The sequence below is a fragment of the Equus caballus genome, chromosome 20 (genome assembly GCF_041296265.1).
Source record: "Equus caballus isolate H_3958 breed thoroughbred chromosome 20, TB-T2T, whole genome shotgun sequence".
Taxonomy (NCBI): Eukaryota; Metazoa; Chordata; class Mammalia; order Perissodactyla; family Equidae; genus Equus; species Equus caballus.
In genome coordinates, this window is record NC_091703.1 from 60123913 (window position 1) to 60142449 (window position 18537).

General features: G+C 37.0%; 1 protein-coding gene across 12 annotated transcripts in view; it reads left to right on the forward strand.

Annotated features, from left to right (window-relative positions):
- The window catches only part of PHF3 (PHD finger protein 3), a 78309-nt gene that overhangs the window by 9947 nt on the left and 49825 nt on the right, over positions 1-18537 (forward strand). For 8 of the 12 annotated variants that reach the window (XM_023625128.2, XM_070244794.1, XM_070244793.1 and 5 more), the window contains exon 2: positions 655-923. The exons of 1 other annotated variant lie outside the window; for it this stretch is intronic. In XM_023625128.2, the coding sequence (XP_023480896.1) occupies positions 680-923 (244 nt within the window). In that variant the 5' untranslated portion in view covers positions 655-679. The remainder of the gene's footprint in view (positions 1-654; positions 924-18537) is intronic. 3 more of the 12 variants (XM_023625131.2, XM_070244790.1, XM_070244791.1) reach the window with 1 other exon arrangement.

Here is an 18537-nt window from a genome sequence, read left to right on the forward strand (position 1 = left end):
AACAGGAGTACCCCCTGAAATGTGTGTATGTTCGCTTCTGTGCCTACGTGTGTGTAGTTTTTTTGAGTTTTGATTTGTTGGATTTAGTTAATAGTTTTTTTCCATTTTTCCCCCTACCCCCACCAAAAAATTTTCTGTCTGTCTATATTACCTTTCTTTAAATAATTTAAATGCTTTGTAAATAAAACAAGGCTATTTTACGGTTTTAATAGGTATGGGACAATCATTTAACTGATTTGATTTTAGCTCTTTTATATGGACTTGTAAAAGCAGTGTCTGATTGTTAATTTATGAAAAGATTATGGTTAAAAACATGTGGTTTTTGTGGTTTAAGCCATGTAATTCTTTCAAATGTGTCAAATTAATGGACTATATACAGAGTTGTTTTTTTTTTTTAAATAATGAATTGAGTAAACATTTAGTAGGATTTCTGGTAAAATGATATTCTACATGCGTCATGAAGAAACATTATTTAGTGAAGATTTGTTCTACATGTCCAAATGTGTATTCTAAAAACAATGAGGATTTTTTTTAAAAACAATTCAGAAATACCTAAGTGTGTTCTTAGACTCAAAACTATTAAAATAATTTGGTTTTAGGTGATTATCAATTGATAGCTTTATTTCTTATGGTATTTTTTTTGTCTTTCTATAGGGTTGAAAGACACACAGAAGTCTTCATGGATATAGTTGATACATTTAATCATTTAATTCCTACTGAACACTTAGATGATGCCCTATTTCTAGGATCCAACCTGGAGAATGAAGTCTGTGAGGATTTTAGTACAAGTCAAAATGTCTTAGAGGACTCGCTGAAGAACATGCTCAGCGATAAGGATCCTATGCTAGGATCTGCAAGTAAGCAGTTCTGTTTGCCTGTTTTGGATAGCAATGATCCCAATTTCCAGAGGCCTTGTTCAACAGGTAATTCTTACTTTTTTTTTTTTTAGTTTGAAATTTAAAATAAAAAGAATTTTCAGCAGCATCTTTTTTTTTTTTTTTTTGATGAGGGTAGTGAATTTAGAGTTCTTTCCTTTGAATTGAGAGCTGCTTTTCTAGGCATCAGAATTAGAATTTAAATTAAATTTTCTTCTAAGGAGTGTGGAATTACCTTTGAGGATATTATGGATATAGACAGGGTAACCATATAATTTATCATCCAAAGTGGATACTCTGTGAGAATTACAGGGGGTGCTGTTAATAATTACGTCATGACAACAGGTGTAAGTTGGGACTCTCCCTAACAAATAGGGATTGCCTTCCAAATTGGGACATGTTGTCACCCTAGGCCTGCTGGAGTCAGGGGGAACTACTGAATTGACCTCAGTGCCCCTCCCAGCCCTTTAAATTTTATCTATTGTGTGCTCCCATTTCAGATCTTTTGGTATTTTGTACATGTATCTCAGAACCAGAGAAGGCACTCTAGACCCGTGCTGTCCTCTGTGGACCCACTAGCCACATACAACTGTTCATCACTTGAAATGAGTCTGGGCCTAACTGCGATGTGCTGTAAAACGCACGTTAGATTTTAAAGACTCAGTAAGGAGAAAGAATGTACCATGTTTTCGTCAAGTTGTTTTCAACGTTGATTACATGCTGAGGTGATATTTTAGATATTTTGGTTAAATGAAATAAATTATTAAAATTAATTTCATTTGTTTTCTTTTCACCTTTTCTAAAGGGGACTACTTGAAAATTTAAAGTTATATATGTGGCTTTCATTATATTTCTAGTGGGCCAGCACTGTCCTAGGATCTGTAGTTGAAGTAACTGAAAGATTGAGGATAGTAACTTTCCGTAGGGCTAAACTAATTCTTAAGAAATTACTTAGAGATATGTTAATATGTGGAAAAATATGTAGATTTTCTTTTATAGAGCAAAGAAATAATTACAACAAATTTTGGAGCAGTTATCTGTTCTGTGAGCTAAGATGAGGTAAGGGAAAGCCAGGCTCTCCCTCCCTTTTCCCTAGAGTAGTTCACGGGTATTTGTGGTGGTGGTGTGTTTTTCAATGATTCTAGACTTCTGCACTACAGTTTCTCAGTATGTTTTTTATTTTCGTTTTACTATTTTGTACCTAATATTTTGATGTAATATTACTTAAAGTTTATATTAGGTGGCCCGCTGTTCATCCATAGCTGTCAGATTACTGTGCCTGAAGACCTCAGCACTTTGGCTGCTAGCGATCTTGTCACTTTAACAACTCCTTACTATTGAGGTCTTTGGAATTGCTTGCTGATGGTGTATCTCTGAACTGTATACATTGTGTTGTGTTATTGCATAGGTTTGCATTGTTTTTGTTGTATTTTAAATGTTTTAAAGCTTTTAAAGTTTTATTTTATGTATGCATTGTTCAAGTTTTACTTTGGTTCCTGTGTCGGTACAGTTTATCTAATTATCTTCATTGTCAAACACTTTTGACAGTGTTTGGTTGTACGTGCAAAGTTTCACAGTTTAGTCCAAATTCAGGAAAAACATGTATTGAATACTTATGTGCTTGTTACTGGAAGTACAGTTCCCCTCAAGGATGTTATACTGCGCCTGGAATGGGCAACTGTATCATCCTATTAGACTTTACTTATAAAATCCCAGCCCTTTATGTAATACTGGTATTCCTACTTGCTATCTTTTTTCTTTTTTAATTGATTTCGGATGATATGAAAAGTTTTTATTGATGTGAAAAGTCTCTTCAGTTTTGGTGAATATTTCTTTTGCTAATAGAAGACTTAGAACATCTTTATTGAAGTAATTAAATATTTTTAAGGTATGATTAATACTTGTTTATGATTCTATTATCTTGTAAACTTTAACTTTTTTATTTAAGAACTTACATGCAATTATTTTCTAATTTTAAATTTATTTGCTGCAATTATTTACCTTGGTTCTGAAGGAGAACTGTTTGTATTCATATATATGTAGTATGTGTGTTTTTAAGCTGTTTAAAGGAATATGTAGGGGAAACTTAAATTAATAAAGCTCCCCTGTCCAGGATTCTTTCCATGTCGTTGTACTGTCAGGCAGGGGATTGATCTTGATTGCTTCAGAGTTCCTTCTGCCCTTGGGGATATTTGGTTCACTATAAGACCTGTATACTTTCTAATGATAGCAAAATGGAAAATGTTAAAAAGCATTTAAAAAAATGTGTTTTGAAATAATTTTAGATTTAAGAGAGCATCACAAAGAAGAAATTTTGTTTAGTGAAAACCCCATGTGGAGAACTTTTATAACTCAGCTATTCACAAACTACTTCATCTTTTTGTTCTTAAGTAAAAATGACATAGCTCTTACCCAGATGTTTGTACTTGGCTCTGTAGGTTTTTACTAATTGTCTTGTGAAGCTTAGCAGGGAAATGACCCTGTCAGTATTCCTCAAACCAAGGAAAGCTGTGGATTATGGTTATTTTGTAACCGTGGTTTTGACAGTGCAGAATTAGCAAGCAGAATAACTGCTGTCTTCTTCTCTGCTATGCTGAACCAGGTTGGTTGCTGTAGTTGTTAAAGACCAATTTTTTGTTGGTGTAGTTGAATGGCTTGCATTGTATTTCAGCTGTCTCTAGGAATCATAGAGTAACTTTAAAAATTGTAAAAATAGGAAAGAAACATGGAAGATTACATTTAGTGCTCTGTCAGATGTGCAGAAGTTAGGATTCCAGTGGTTTCATTTTGAGAGATAACTGGTAGATTTCTGTTCCTCTTTTGGAATGCTTTTGACTCTGTAAAGTATTTCTTTATGTAATTGTAGTGTTTGCATATGGTTTTTAGGTTTGCCCAGTAATAAATTCTTTCCTTTTTTTTGATAAGGAAGATTGACTGCTAACATCTGTTGCCAATCTTCCTCTTTTTGCTTGAGGAAGATTGTCGCTGAGCTGACATCTCTGCCAGTCTTCCTCTATTTTGTATGTGGGACTCTGTCATAGCATGGCTGATGAGTGGTGCAGGTCTGTGCCAGGGATCTGAACCTGTGAACCTGGGCTGCTGGAGTGGAGTGCACGAATTTAACCACTACCCATCAGGCTGGCCCCAACGTTTTTTTTTTTTTTAAACTCCAGTGAGTAAGGAAAATCAAGTATTGGGGAAGTATTTGATCTTGATGATCAAACCAGTTATTGGTATCCTTAAAAAAATCCTGATACCTTATCCTTAAAATAAAAACATTTTCCCAAGTAATGGGTTCAAGATACCAAATGTGTTGTTTATATATACCACTTGAGGAATGTATTCAAAATTATTGAAATGGTGTTTGAAAAACTAGAATTATCGGTGTCATGAAGAAATGTTTATTTTCTCTTTCATTTTACAAACGTGTTCCCCTTTTACATAGACACTGATTCATAAGTGTGAAACAAATCTTGTATTTATGACCCATTTCTTTATATGGTATATTGAAAATAAATGTTCAGTGGCTGTAATTTGATGTATTTCCTTAAGACCAGGAAGATAGACACACTGTAGACATACGGGTATTCAGAGCAGCCTTTCATTGATATGGCGCTTGTAGCTACCGCCTCCTTCAGTGAAACCAAGGTGTCCTTTCCAGGCTACATTGTGCTTACAAAATCATCATTCACTCAATTAAAAACAAACTTCCTGTGGCATGGTTTTTGGAGATTAAACACATCAAAAAATCATTAAATTCTTACCAACATCTTGCATATTTGCTAAGAGTCGATTCATATTATGTACTTGTGTTTTTTTCAACTGTAAAGGAAAATTTCTGTTAGCATGCATATATGATAGCTGCTTTCCTATCGTGAATGCCATTGATAATGTATAACATCAAGCAGTGTTCAATAAGAAGTTTAGCTTGTGCTGCTTTCTTTTGGAGCAAAGTATTGTAATACATGTTAAGACTGGTTTTACAAGCTTCTCAGCAATAATATGATTTGGTCCCTTTTTTGGCACAGACATTTTTAACTATTAATCATAGCTCTGTAGTTTGGGACTTCTTCATCATTAGAGGCAGCATTCGTCTGTGTAATATTGGAAAAATTATATTGTATTCTGGAAGAATGGTGTTCTGCATCACTGAGGTTTGTTTAAAAGGTATTAAGTTTTTATGGTTTCATGCTTTTCTTGGATGACATTTTCTTTTTATTTGTTTATTTTTTTGAGGAAGATTAGCCCTGAGCTAACTACTGCCAGTCCTCCCTTTTTGCTGAGGAAGACTGGCCCTGAGCTAACATCCTGCCCATCTTCCTCTACTTTATATTTGGGATGCCTACCACATCATGGCGTGCTAAGTGGTGCCATGTCCGCACCCGGGATCTGAACTGGTGAACCCTGGGCCGCCAAGAAGCAGAACGTGCGAACTTAACCACTGCGCCACTGGGCTGGCCCCTTGGATGACATTTTCAATCAGGCAGTACATTGAACTAAATACAGTGGACCCTGGTCCAGTAGAAACCACTTTTCGGATAGTAATTATCGTTCTTCTTATTGGTATTTTAGGCGGGGGTGGCGAACTCTGTGGAAATTGATTGCACATGTAGATCCAGTTATACATATAAATTCATTCCATGTTTGCGCTGGGTCTTTTTTCACTACTTTTGTTTATTATTCTGAATGGTAGTATTTGCTGTTATTTTTTTTCACTTTTGTGCTTTAATGACCCTCTTGCGCCATTGATCTTATTTTTGAGAGTTGCATTTGAATTAGAAAATACAAATTTAATGTGTCATGCAAATGAGCTGAAAATATATTGGTTAAGACAAAGCATATACTCTTAATTGAATGTTAAAGAGTAACTGATCAGCCTTGTAGGAACATGCATAACCTTTAAGAATAAAACTTCATTTCTGTAAATGGATGGTTAATATTAAATATCATTTCAAGTTATACTTAGGGGAGTTTTGGTGAAACTAGGGTATATTCAGAACAGAGCAAATAAAAAAGAGAGGCAAACACCTTATAGAATTACAGATGTAAATTAGTGGAGAGCAGAAGATGCTGGAAGCTGGAAAGAGTAGAACGCGATAGTAGCCATAAATGCTTGAAAGGTTGTCACATTGGTGAGAGATTGGACATTTTTATGGATAACAGGAAAACGCCAGATCCACCAGGGAGCAGTTAGAGGGGGGCAGAGTTTGATTGGTTAAAAGGAAGAACTTGAGGTTCCCAAAAGATAGAATGATAGGTTCCCTGGGGATATAGGATTTATTGTGGATGTGACCCTCTTGCCTGGGGTGTTTCATCGGACATTTTAGTTATCAGGTAGTTGTTTCTATTAGGTGGCCTTTTATGGTCTGTTCCACCATAGAGTGTGTCTGTTACTTCTTCTTTATTAAAAATTAGACGGTTTAATCCTAAATCCTATTTGCAGGCTTGATGTATTTCATTGCTTCTTTAAATTCTTTGAAATACAGCTTCATAGCTCAGTGATAACTGCATTTATGTAAGCAGCTTTCATTGCTCTTAATTCACTCTGTTTCTTGCCGTCTTATTTCTTATACTTTCTCCTTGTTATAGATTGTTTTTCAATTTAGACATTTTTGATAGATTATGTCAGTTCTTCTCGAACAGGTATTTTTCGTTAGTCATTGATACAGGTCATCCTAAATACCAAAATAACAGAATTGGATTCAGAGAAAACAAATAAGCCCTTTAACACAAACACTAAAGTATCACTTTCTAAACTTAGAAAATCCAGAGGTAGGGAATTTCTGGCCCAAGACCAGAGTTTTCCAATTTATGTTTTTAGTGTATATATTTTGTGGCATTTCTCTGTTTTACCTTTACTTGAGTCAGTTGACTTTTGCTTCCTTAGCCTGACATAATATAAAGCCAAGTATATTTTTACTTTGCATTGCCTGAGCATTTAATTTTCTGTCGTTTTAATTTAAAGTGAGAAATAAAATTAATCATGTCTTCATCACTATATCCCTGATATCTTTGTTTCTTCCTTTCATCTATTGCTTAAAATTCATTCCCTTGTTATTCCTGAAGCCCATTGCTTATTTGACTTAAAACACAAACCTTGGATCAAGACTAGTACAGTTTTTATTTTTTGGGTTGCTGACTGCATTTTTTTTTAAAAAAAACTTGAATTTCTGTGCTATTCTAACAGGATTCTTTTTCCAGTGTCTTGGGCGTACTTTTGGTTCTGTTGAATCTACCTTTTTTTCTGGAGACCTGCCTCCCAGAGCTCTCTGTCATTGGCCTGTTGCTGTCTGGGTTTGCTGTTCTCTAGGCCTCTTGTGCGTCTGTCATCCCGAGCTTCACTGCCCTTCTTGAGTAGAGCTGTTGTTTGCCTGTATTTCATCTTCTTTATCTCTGCCTTCTCTACTTAATGACATCCTTTCTAGTAATATCATACCTAACTAATAGTCAGCCTTTATATAGAAAACAAAGTTGAGTATCAGTGCCTTAACATGTTAAGGTACTGTTTCTGAGTCTCCTGTCGTCGGTGTTGCTGATGGGTTGCCTGATCGTTGCAGGGGACGTGTTAGGTGGCCTTCCGCACACCCCAGCTTTAGAGCTTCTCTATCTTCTCGTGTGCAGTCTTTCATTTGTGTTTGCTGGGCACTTGGTGGGCCTTTTCAGTTTGGGAAGTGATCCCTTCAGCTCTGGGAAATTTTCTGTTTTTCTTTGCAGACTCTTAGTAGAAAGCTGTTGGCCCTTCTGGATTAATTGCTCATTTTTCTTATCTCTTTCTTGCATCTTTGCCATTGATTTGTTTTAGTCTTTGTGTAGATTTACTGCCTTATTTTCCATCTCTCTGAGTATTTAATTTGACAATTACCATTTCTAAGAACTCTTGTTATCTTTATTCATACCATTTTTAAATAGTATTCTATTGTCATAGGGATCTAGTCAGAGCTCTTTATAGTCTAAATTGGTTTTTCTATTTGTTTATTTTGATCTTTCCCATAGTGTTGCAAGCTTTCCCCAAATGTCTGATTATTTTTGGTTGCTTGTTGATGTTTAAAATGGGAGGAAATAGGAAATTTATGTCAAGTTTTGCTGTGAGGTAAGTGGGCTTTAGCTTAAAAGCCTGCAGGTATTTGGGGGACCCCTAAATACCAGGGTGAGGGGTCCCTCTCCTTAGGTAGAGACTCTCTTATTTCCTCCAACTGGTTCATTCAGTTTTCGTTAAGAAAAGATTTTCTTGCTCAGAGTTCAGTGCTTGGCTCTAGGCCTTGCTGGGTACTGCGGTGGGGGAAGGGATGAGGTTGACCTCTCAGTAGTTAGGCCTTAAGTTAATTCCTTATTTCTAGCCCAGCTCACTGCCAGTGCTCTCTACCATTCCATTTCTAGAAACTCTATATGTTTGTTGGGTGGAGTTGTTCCTTAAGCTGTAGCTCCCTTTGGCTCTAGGCTGTAACTTTTCCCTGCTGTTCCATTAATCTCTTCTATTCAATTTTCTTTTCATCTTTTAGAAATTTGTTAAAATCTGTTGTCTGGGGGCCACCCTGTGGCCAAGTGGTTCAGTTCCCATGCTCCGCTTCGGCGGCCCAGGGTTTCGCTGGTTGGGATCCTGGGCGCTGACATGGCGTCACTCATCAGGCCACCGTGAGGCGGCATCCCACATGCCACAGCTAGAAGGACCCACAACTAAAAAAAAAAATATACAACTATATACTGGGGGGATTTGGGGAGAAAAAAGCAGAAAACAAACAAAAAAATCTATTGTCTGCTTTTGGGCTCCCTCCTCTTCTCTCGTCTTCTCTTTGTTATTATGTGCTTTTCTTTGTATTCCTTTATTCTTATTTTAATGGATTTAGAGAGAAGGAGGAGATAAAAAGTCTGCCATTTTGAACTAATGACTCTCTTTTAATTAAGTCAGAATAGATATAAAATTTCTGATACCCAGTAATTCTTACTTAAGGGTTTGGAACCCTGTCCGTTATTACCATGCCTTTGTCACTGTTGAATTTTACCCTGTTGTTTATTTCTCCCATGGTCAATTGCATTTGTTCCGTTTTTTCCAAGATTTTTTAATCTATTAGTAATATTAATCTTAATTGCTAGTTTTCTGTTGGTAATAAAGCTATTAACAGACTTCTCAGTTTGCAAGTATATTAGGGTTTTCTAGAGAAACAGAACCAATAGAGTGTGTGTGTGTGTGTGTGTGTGTGTGTGTGTGTGTATGGAGAGAGAGAGAGAGAGAGAGATTGAGATTGGTTTATTTTAAGAAATTGGTTTATGCAGTTGTGGTGGCTGGCAAGCCCCGAATCTGTAGCTTAGGTTGATAGACTGGAGACCCAGGGAAGACTAGATCTTGGAGCTTGAGTCTGAAGGCAGTCTGGAGACAGAATTTGCTCTTACTTTAGGGACCTCCATCTTTTTTCTTTTAAGGCCTTCAACTGATTCAGTGAGGCCCGCCCATATTATGGAGGATAACCTACTTTTCTCAAAGTCTACTGGTTTAAATGTTAATCTCCTCTAAAATATGCTTTCACATTTAGACTGGCGTTTCACTAAATATCTGGGTGCTGTGGCATAACCAAATTGACACAATGTTAACCATCAGAGCAAGGTACCAAACTCTTCGAACGTGGTGAATTATTTGAACTATTACTGCTAGTTGATATATGTTGTTGCGAAACTAGCTTTAATCTCGGGATTTTGGGGAAAATGGTTTCATGGGGGAGTTTGCAGGTAGAGACAACTTATAGAGCTCCCAAGTATTTTCTCTTGCAGGGGATTATATAAAAGGGAAGTTGATAAAATAGCTAATATATATGGGTGTTAATGTACCAAGTACTGTACAAAAGTACTTTGCCAGCATTATCTCATTAACTCTTCCCAAAAACCTTAAGAGCTGTAGATAAGTATTATTAACCCCATTTTATGGCTGAATAAACAGATTTTGAGGTTGGTTGAGTACTTTCCCAGGTTCACTAGCCAGTAAGTCGTAGTACTTGGACTAGAATAGACTCTCAGTCTTTCTGCCTCCAAGTGCATGCATGCTCTTAAGAGCATGGCTCTAAACTGTGTCCCAGATTTCATTTGGCTGCATGGTCGGCAAAATCAGGATGAGGAGTTTTTTTTTTTAAGTTCTGTTTTTAAAAGAACAAAGGAGATAGTTGTCTTCTTTCGCTTTGAAAGAATATGTGCATTTGTAGGAGACATTTATGAATGCCTGAAATGGCTCTCGTCCTTGAAGACTAAGAGGTTTTAGAGAGAGAGAGTCATTGGCTAGTGATTTAGTGAGTCATGAGTACTGGAAAGATGCTCTAAGGATGTACCTTTACTAAGTGCCACTAGCTAGCTACGTAAAACCTTTATCAGATAAGGTATTGATTCAGGGTGGTATTTGGTTAGATATAAGGAAAAATCTAACTTCCTCCCTCCTCTTTTTACAGTTGAAGAAATTGAGACATAAATCGTGAGGGACCAGCCCAGCGGCGTAGTGGTTAAGTTCTTGTGCTCCACTTTGGCTGCCTGGGTTTGCGGGGTTGGATCCCAGGCGCGAACATACACACTGCTCATCAAGCCGTGCTGTGGCAGCATGCAGCATACAAAGTAGGGGAACACTGGCACACATGTTAGCTCAGGGACAATCTTCCTCACAAAGATAAAATAAATACATAAACAAACAGGAAGAAATTTTGTTAAAAATGGGCTGGTTTTGGCTTTATTCACTTACTAAATGTCTGTTTTGGATTAGGTAGTATGCCTGTCAGTAGATATACAATATTGAGTAAAACAAAACTTGATCTCTGTTCTCATGGAGCTTAAAGTTTAATATGGGAATAATTTTCTTCTTATTTTTCTGAGGATGCTTAATAAGGCTAGTTATTTATTTAACATTCACCTATTGGGAGAAGTAGTCTGCCATGGGCCTTGTGTGTCCCTGAGCTTTTCTGTTGGGTGTGCCAAGAATGCAGGGTCCTGGCCACTCTTTAACTGGGCCGTTTTTTAGGCTCATGTTTGCAGGAAGCAGCCTTGAAGAATGAGCTAACATTTTCTCCTTCACCCCCACCTCTTACCCCAGAGAAAGAGCAGGCTTGCTCACTGCTCACTATGAAAGCAAGACATCTCCCACACTGTTACTCTCCTACATCTCAACCCACTGTGTGTAAGCAGCTGCCTAGGCCCTCCTGCATTGCCCCTATGGGACTTGGGGCACGGGGCAAAGGGAACTGACACAATGGCATGATCATGCTGCTTGCTCTGCTGTGATGACAGCGTTCTTTGTCTCTGACCCCGTAGTCTCATGTCTTCTGTCAACACCATTTATCAGTAACGGGCTATTTTGTTAGTTTGCAGGTGGGGTAAAATCCCAGACCCTTGACACTTCTTGGCATTACTGTATTAAAGCTCGGAAATGATTCATGGGGACTTATCAGGCACTTTAATTATTAAAGATAAAAACAATTTTCAACTAAATTAAATTTACCTTCATGAAGGCAGGGATTGCTCTGTATATGTTGTTCATACAGGCACTAGAATAGTGCCCAGCCTAACAGTTGTAGGTGTTCAGTAAATTCTAACTGGGAGGAAAAGAAAGAACATAAGGAAAGGAAAAAAGTAGGGCCAGGTGGTGGGACTAGGAGTTGAGATAGTCAATAAAATGCTTGCTGCAGGGCGGCACAACTTTGGCTGTCAGATTTCTTACAGTCAGTGTGGAAGGAAAACATTCCAAGGTGAAAAATTAGTGCCCTTTAGGTAAAAACAAATCCAGTGCCCAGGAAAAGGAAAACTATTTCTGCCACTAAAACTGGAAAGAAATTTCATCCACAGTTTTATGATGCATAGTATGATAAAAGAAAATCTTTAACAATATATTGTCAGTGAAAGTTGGGTTTTTTCTTATAATACCCTTCAATACATATCCCCTCATAAGCCGTCTTACAGGGACTAATATAATGGTCTGACGCACTCCCAGATTAGAATTTAGTTATCTTTCAGACAACTTACCTTGGACATCATTTCTCACACCAGATTTTTATTTATTTATTTATTTTTTAAAGATTTTATTTTTTCCTTTTTCTCCCCAAAGCACCCCCGGTACATAGTTGCATATTTTTAGTTGTGGCTCCTTCTAGTTGTGGCATGTGGGAGGCTGCCTCAGCATGGCTTGATGAGCGGTGCCATGTCTGGCCCAGGATCCAAACCTCGAAACCCTGGGGCGCCGAAGTAGAGCTCGAGAACTTAACCACTCAGCCACAGGGTGGCCCCTCACACCAAATTTTTAAATATACTGACATGAAGGTGAGTTCTATAATGTCATTTGAGAACTGTTGGGAATGCAATTACCCTTTTTTTTTGCCAGCTAAGTGCATAGACATAAGCTTTATGAATACACAGGGCAATGTATGGGATTGTGGAAATTTAAAGGCTCTGATCAGGGCATTTGTTTGCATAGGAGGCATCTCTGCACTCTGGACAGAGGAGAGCCAAGATTTTCCTTGGACAGTGACTTTGGGATCCTCTGTTATGCATAAATGAATAGGAGAAGCCTCATAAATTGCAGAAATAAATGTGGGCGTAGATAATTTTTGTTTTATAGCCTATATTTAAAGAGGCAAGTTGTTGAGTCAAATTTGTAGACTCTGTCTGTAGTCCAGTTGGTTACTCTTGCTGTTTTCTTTCGTCGTGGCGGGATTATGGAATCCCTTGTTGCCGATTTCACCAGAAACACCACCACCTGCATTCCTTGGAAACCTTTAGGCTTCTGCTTTCTGCTTCTACTCCTTGTACTTTTCTCCTGTCCAAATTTTTTTGCCTTAGTTGGAGCATGTGCTGAAAAGATTTCTGAACTGGAGCTACTAGTGTTGGTATTGTCCTCTGCTGTCTCTTCTTTCCTAAACTACTGCGTTTCCCTAATTTTGACCTTCTTTTATCGTAGACTTTTTATTACGTCTCTGAGTGCATCTTGAATGATAAATTAGTTACCAAATACATACTTACATAACAAAGAAGGTAAATTGTCATGGGATGATTAGCTAAAAGTTTACTAAAGCAGAGGAATATCTAAAATGGTGACATTGTTCTCAGCATAGTTGGTCTAATTCCTTGCTGTCTGAGCTATTTTCCTGTAACGAGAGTCTGAGATGAGGATAAGAGCATTTTGCTAGGAGGGTTGTACAACTCCAGTGGGGACAATCAGAATACAGTGTGAATGATGTCCCCTTAAGTTGAGTGGACAGCAGCCTGGGATAGTTTAAAGGAGTGAACATTAATTTATATGTAGATTATTTTTATTGAAAATGATGTCTGATAATTATTTGATTACATTGTGGTTATTTTAATAGTTCTTAATTTTCTTAAATAGGAGAGACAGCACATCTGACAAATCTCATTGTAACACTACTGGTTTGAAAAACTAGTCTAAAACTACATTTCTATCTGGGATTATTGGATGACCACCACTTGGTGGTGTATTCTAATTGCAAGAAAAGAGAAAACTCTCTCTTGTGTTTTGAGTTAGAAAGGCAAGGAATTTTTTTCTCTTCCCAGTAATAAGTATAATCTGATAATTTATAGCTGTCATCACAGTCAGGATTTTGTTATCTAAAAATGTAGAATTCATAAAATATGGCTGGCACAATATTTTGAAGAGAACACATGTCAGATACTAAAGATATCTTAAATTGTATTAAAGTATAGTTAAAAAGAAGAACACAACAGACATGAGTCAGTTCTGAAGATGTATACATTTGAATTTACTTTTCTCATTAAAAATTAGGAATGGTCGTGGCCGGCCCAGTGGCGTAGCGGTTAAGTTCACACATTCCGCTTCTCGTCGGCCCGGGGTTCGTCGGTTCAGATCCCAGGTGTGGACATGGCACTACTTGGCAAAAGCCATGCTGTGGTAGGCATCACATATATAAAGTGGAGGAAGATGGGCATCGATGTTGGCTCAGGGTCAATCTTCCTCAGCAAAAAGAGGAGGATTGGCAGCAGTTAGCCCGGGGCTAATCTTCCTCAAAAAAAAAAAAATTAGGAATGGTCATATTTCCAGATTAGCTTTCATATGCTTTTTAAACCCATAACTCTGTTCATTTAGAATAATAATACAATGAGCCTGGCCTCTGACCCCTGGTTTTGTGCAGAAGTATGAAAGAGAAGTGTTTTTAAACCCCTTATCCTGGGACAGCTTGAGAGTATGTAATGTGCTTGTTGTTGACCATCTTATCTTTTATTTTATGAATGCTCTCACCTTTCTACCTCTTCTTTCTTCCCAGCTGAATTCTTTTCAGCCTCATTCTTGATTTGCAAAAAAAGGTTTTTTTTCCTTTAGAATTCAGTGCTTACTCTATAATCAGAATTTATTTTTATACCTTGTCTGTGATCTCAGCTCAGAATTTAAGCAAGTAATCTTATCACATTAGTATATAGCTAATTTAAACACGATTAATAGGTCTTTAACAGTGTCAGAACTGTTTGCATTATTAAAACAGGATATTTTCTAATGCAAATGATTTTGCAATTGTTGGATGTTTGTACGTTTTTCCATAGTAGAGTAAAAGAGTTTTATGGCACTGTGTGTGTATAATGGGTAGTATTCTTTGGACAGAAAGGGTAGTATTCTATGATTTTGCAATTTGAAAGACTAGGGTTCTTAATTTGATAATTGTTTAATGTGGTACCAACTTGATAAAATGTGCTTATAATCAGAACATTGTTACATACTTGATATGCAAATGATATTTAGCTTACTAATCAACATGAGATGGTTTATGAACGGCTTTTTAATATTTAAAGTAGTGAATTATTCTTTGTAACTTGAAAATAATTTTGGTATAAAGAAAATCACGGATATTTGAGTAAACGCTTTCTTGACCTTGGTTTTGACCTTTATTCCTTTGTCTAATTAACCCTATGATTTTTATTCTTACCATTTTTTTTCCGTCAGGAAGAAAAATGAATAATAAAATCTCTAAGCCCTTTACTTTGCTGTCTTTTTGATGATGTTGACCCAAAAAGAATTCTGATAAAAGATAGAGAGCTGCCTCTGCGATTCTTCTGGGATCTCAAGGATGAGATTATTTGGCTGACTTTTAGTGGCCCTAGAGAGAGAGAGAGAGAGAGAGAGAGAGAGAGAGAGAGAGAGAGCTTGTTTTAGGGTCCTACCCTGGCCTACCTTCCCTATCCTAGAGATGGATATATCTGCCAGCCAGAGGAGTTGAATTTCATAATTCCTTGGCATTGGGAGATCCTTGTGATTATTAAAGAATTAGGAAATCCTAGCTACCTGAATTTCCCCAGATCAGAGACCTAGTCATCCTCAGCCTCCTGGCTGATTCCAGAAATGCTTTCCCTATTTGAGGCTCTCTGATCTTTTCCTCGTCTGTTGCTGTCGTGGATTTGGTTCTTACAGGTTGTGACTCATTGCACGGGTTGTGACTCACGGGGTCATCTTGATCAAAAAGTTTTGTCTTTTGGCCTAGGAGTAGGGTCAGCTGGAAGTGATAGAAAACTCCAAATAACAGTGGTATAAAGAAAGAAATTTATTTTGTCATGTAATAGCCCAGAAGAAAGTGATAGAGAGCTGGTATGGAGCTCTCACAGTGTCGAGGACTGAAGTGCCTTCTGCCTGCACTGCTATGTTTGAGCCCCGACTGCGGGTTCACCTCGTAGTTTGAGATGGCTCCTCCAGCTGTCCAGTTGGATTCTAGTTAGGAAAGGGGGAAGGGGAAGGTAGCACCCTCCTTTACGGTCGTAGTCTGAGAGTTGCCTATACCATTTCTCCTTTCATTCCATTCGCCATAATTTACACAGTGGCACACCTAGCAGTAAGGCAGATTTAAAGGTGTAGTCTTTATTTTGGGCTAAAATAAACCCGGAATTCTAGTGAATGAAGAAGGATGGCTGAATTGGGTAACAGCGAGCCAGCCTTGTCAAGCACAGCTTCTGTAGTTATCTGTGGGCAGGCTAAGATCAGGACATTTTTTTGTATGGTGAGCTGACCCCAGTTCACAGGTCATCCTGGGATGTTTTAATTCTTGGCTTGTTCTCAGACCTGATATTACTTCGCTTGTCAGAGACTATTCTAGGCTGCATATCTATTTTTTACTCCTAACTAATGGAACTTGGGCCTCAGTTCGTCAAATTCAGGTCTCTGTTCATAGAACATGATCATCTGCTCATATAAAAAATTTTATAGGGAGACTGAATTCTTGTGTTGTTTCACCCTGAAGGGGCAGGTGTCAAAACTGCTACTTGTCTATCTGAGGCTTCATTTCATTAAAGTAATGCTATCGAAACTTTTTTGACTTACATGTTTATCAGTAAGACTTTTTTGAGTACCCATCAATACTTGTATGTATATAAGTTGTCTTACCTACTAATATATCAATGCCCATTATATAACACATAGAGTAGATATTTTAAAATGAGCTACAGATAACATAAGTGATATTTACACTTTAAAAATTATTGATTAAAATTATCAATTGTATAAGAACTTTTTTGGAGTTCAGTATGATTGAATATACTTACTTATTTTTGAAAATTTCATCTTGTCATTCTGATATAATCCTATTCTTTTTTCTTTTTGTGGTGAGGAAGATTTTTCCCTGAGCTAACATCTGTTGGCAGTCTTTCTCTTTTTTTTTTCTTTTTTGCTTGAGGAAGATTAGCCCTGAGCTAAAGTCTGTGCCAGTGTTCCTCCATTTTATATATGGGATGCCTCCACAGCATGGCTGATGAGTGGAGTAGGTCCACACCTGGGGTCTGAACCAGTGAACCCAGGCTGCCGAAGTGGAGCATGCTGGACTTTAACCACTCAGCCGTGGGGCCAGCCCTGTGATAACAATCCTTTTTACATCTGTTTCTAAGTTTAGTTTATTTTGACATTTGATTTTAATGGCTATCACGGATGAAAAAGATAACTCAAGAAAGATACATGCATTCAAGTGGAATAAATTAATTGTAGGCTCTACTCTCAAGTCTTAATTTTAGTTTTTTTGTTCTCAGTTATCGAGCATACAAAAGGTTCTGTTACAGCTAAGCTGGAACATTTCTGCCATCTTCAATGTATCTGTTGTTCTTTTAAACCAATAAGAAGTTGTTACATTTTAAAATATTTACCATTTGAGCTCAAAACCCACTGAACCTGTTTATTTGGAAAAATTTGAAAGTATCCAGATAAGAGGTTTTAAAAGGTGCCACATTTCATTTTCAGTCGCAAATCACATAGTGATGGAAACATTTCTAAACATCATGTTTTTCAGCCCAAGTTTCTTTTAGAATAGCAGATATTTTCTTAGACTCATGACTAACCTTTATCTAGAACTAGGGACAGATTAAGGGTGTGTAGTTTTTCATATGACGTATTACTTACAGCTGCTTATAGAAAAGGCCAGCAGGTGTGTAGCACTTGGCTCATTTGTAAAACATTTGTCTCATTTTGCAGAAAAATTTTTACAAAAGTATACCTCACCCTTACGTATAACATTTCTTAAGGACTTTGCTGTGAATTAGTGGAGAACCTCTATATGATATAAAGATTTTAATAGTTATTTCTCATTTCATTAAAATTACTGTAAACAGTCTACTGTTTATAAAGGTTTTGTAACATATAAAGAATTATGTTGACATCCTATAACAGTGCACAATGTTGGAAACAAGCACATGCATTAAGGGTGTCAGCTTCTCCACTTGATGGAATTCTCACTGCTCTCAGGATCTCTCTTTAGATAAATTATGATGACATGAATCCAGCAAGGATACTAGTGTCCATTTGATTAAATATTGGTAAAATTTAATTTCTTTTTAGTTTTTAGATGACAGTTAGTATGGGTAATCCTGTTTTCTCCTGGACACGGATCGGTTGTGTGTGCCCCCTTTAGGTCTATACGCCTCCTTAGGAGACCCCCTGCCTGCTGTGCACCTAAGGTCTGATGGAAGCTGCTATAAGGGTGTCTATTGAAATGGTAAAGTGTTTTATTTGGAGGCAGGACCTTTTAATCTATAATGGCCATTTTTTTCATATTTTTTTCCCATGAAGAGTTTGCTAAATACCTGCCAAACTTTGACTTTTAAGCTTCATAAAATCAGGGAACCCCTGGTAAAATGTAAATATTTGTAACTCATTCTGGGAACTAACATCATCCTTCAGTTCATCTTAGTTTCTTATCCATATTTTTCCTTTGCTTAGTTTTTCTTACTTTTTTTTCTTTCTAAATATTACCTTATTATTTTATGTCTTTTTAAAAGCCTACTTTAAATCTGTTTTGGAACCAGCGGACTGTAAATCAAATAAATGTAAATAAATGCTGTTTAGATACCTGATTAAGGATATATTTTATCTTGAGCTTTTCTTTTTCCTAAAAATTTAACTTTTTATTTTGAAAATTTAAAACATACTGAAACAGAAAGAATAGTCCAGTATACAGACATGTACCCATCACCAAGATTTCAGCTATTAATCTTTTGCTGTATTTGCTGCATCCATTTATCAGTTTACCAGTTCATCCATCCAATCTTTCCATCTAATTAAACTTCATCATGCATCTCCAAAAAAGGATTTCTATATAGCAATACCATAACCACACCTGAAAAATAAACAATTTCCTAAAATCTATTATCGTGTCCATGTTCAGATTTGCCATTTGTCCCCAAAATAGCATTTTCATTTGGTTTGTTC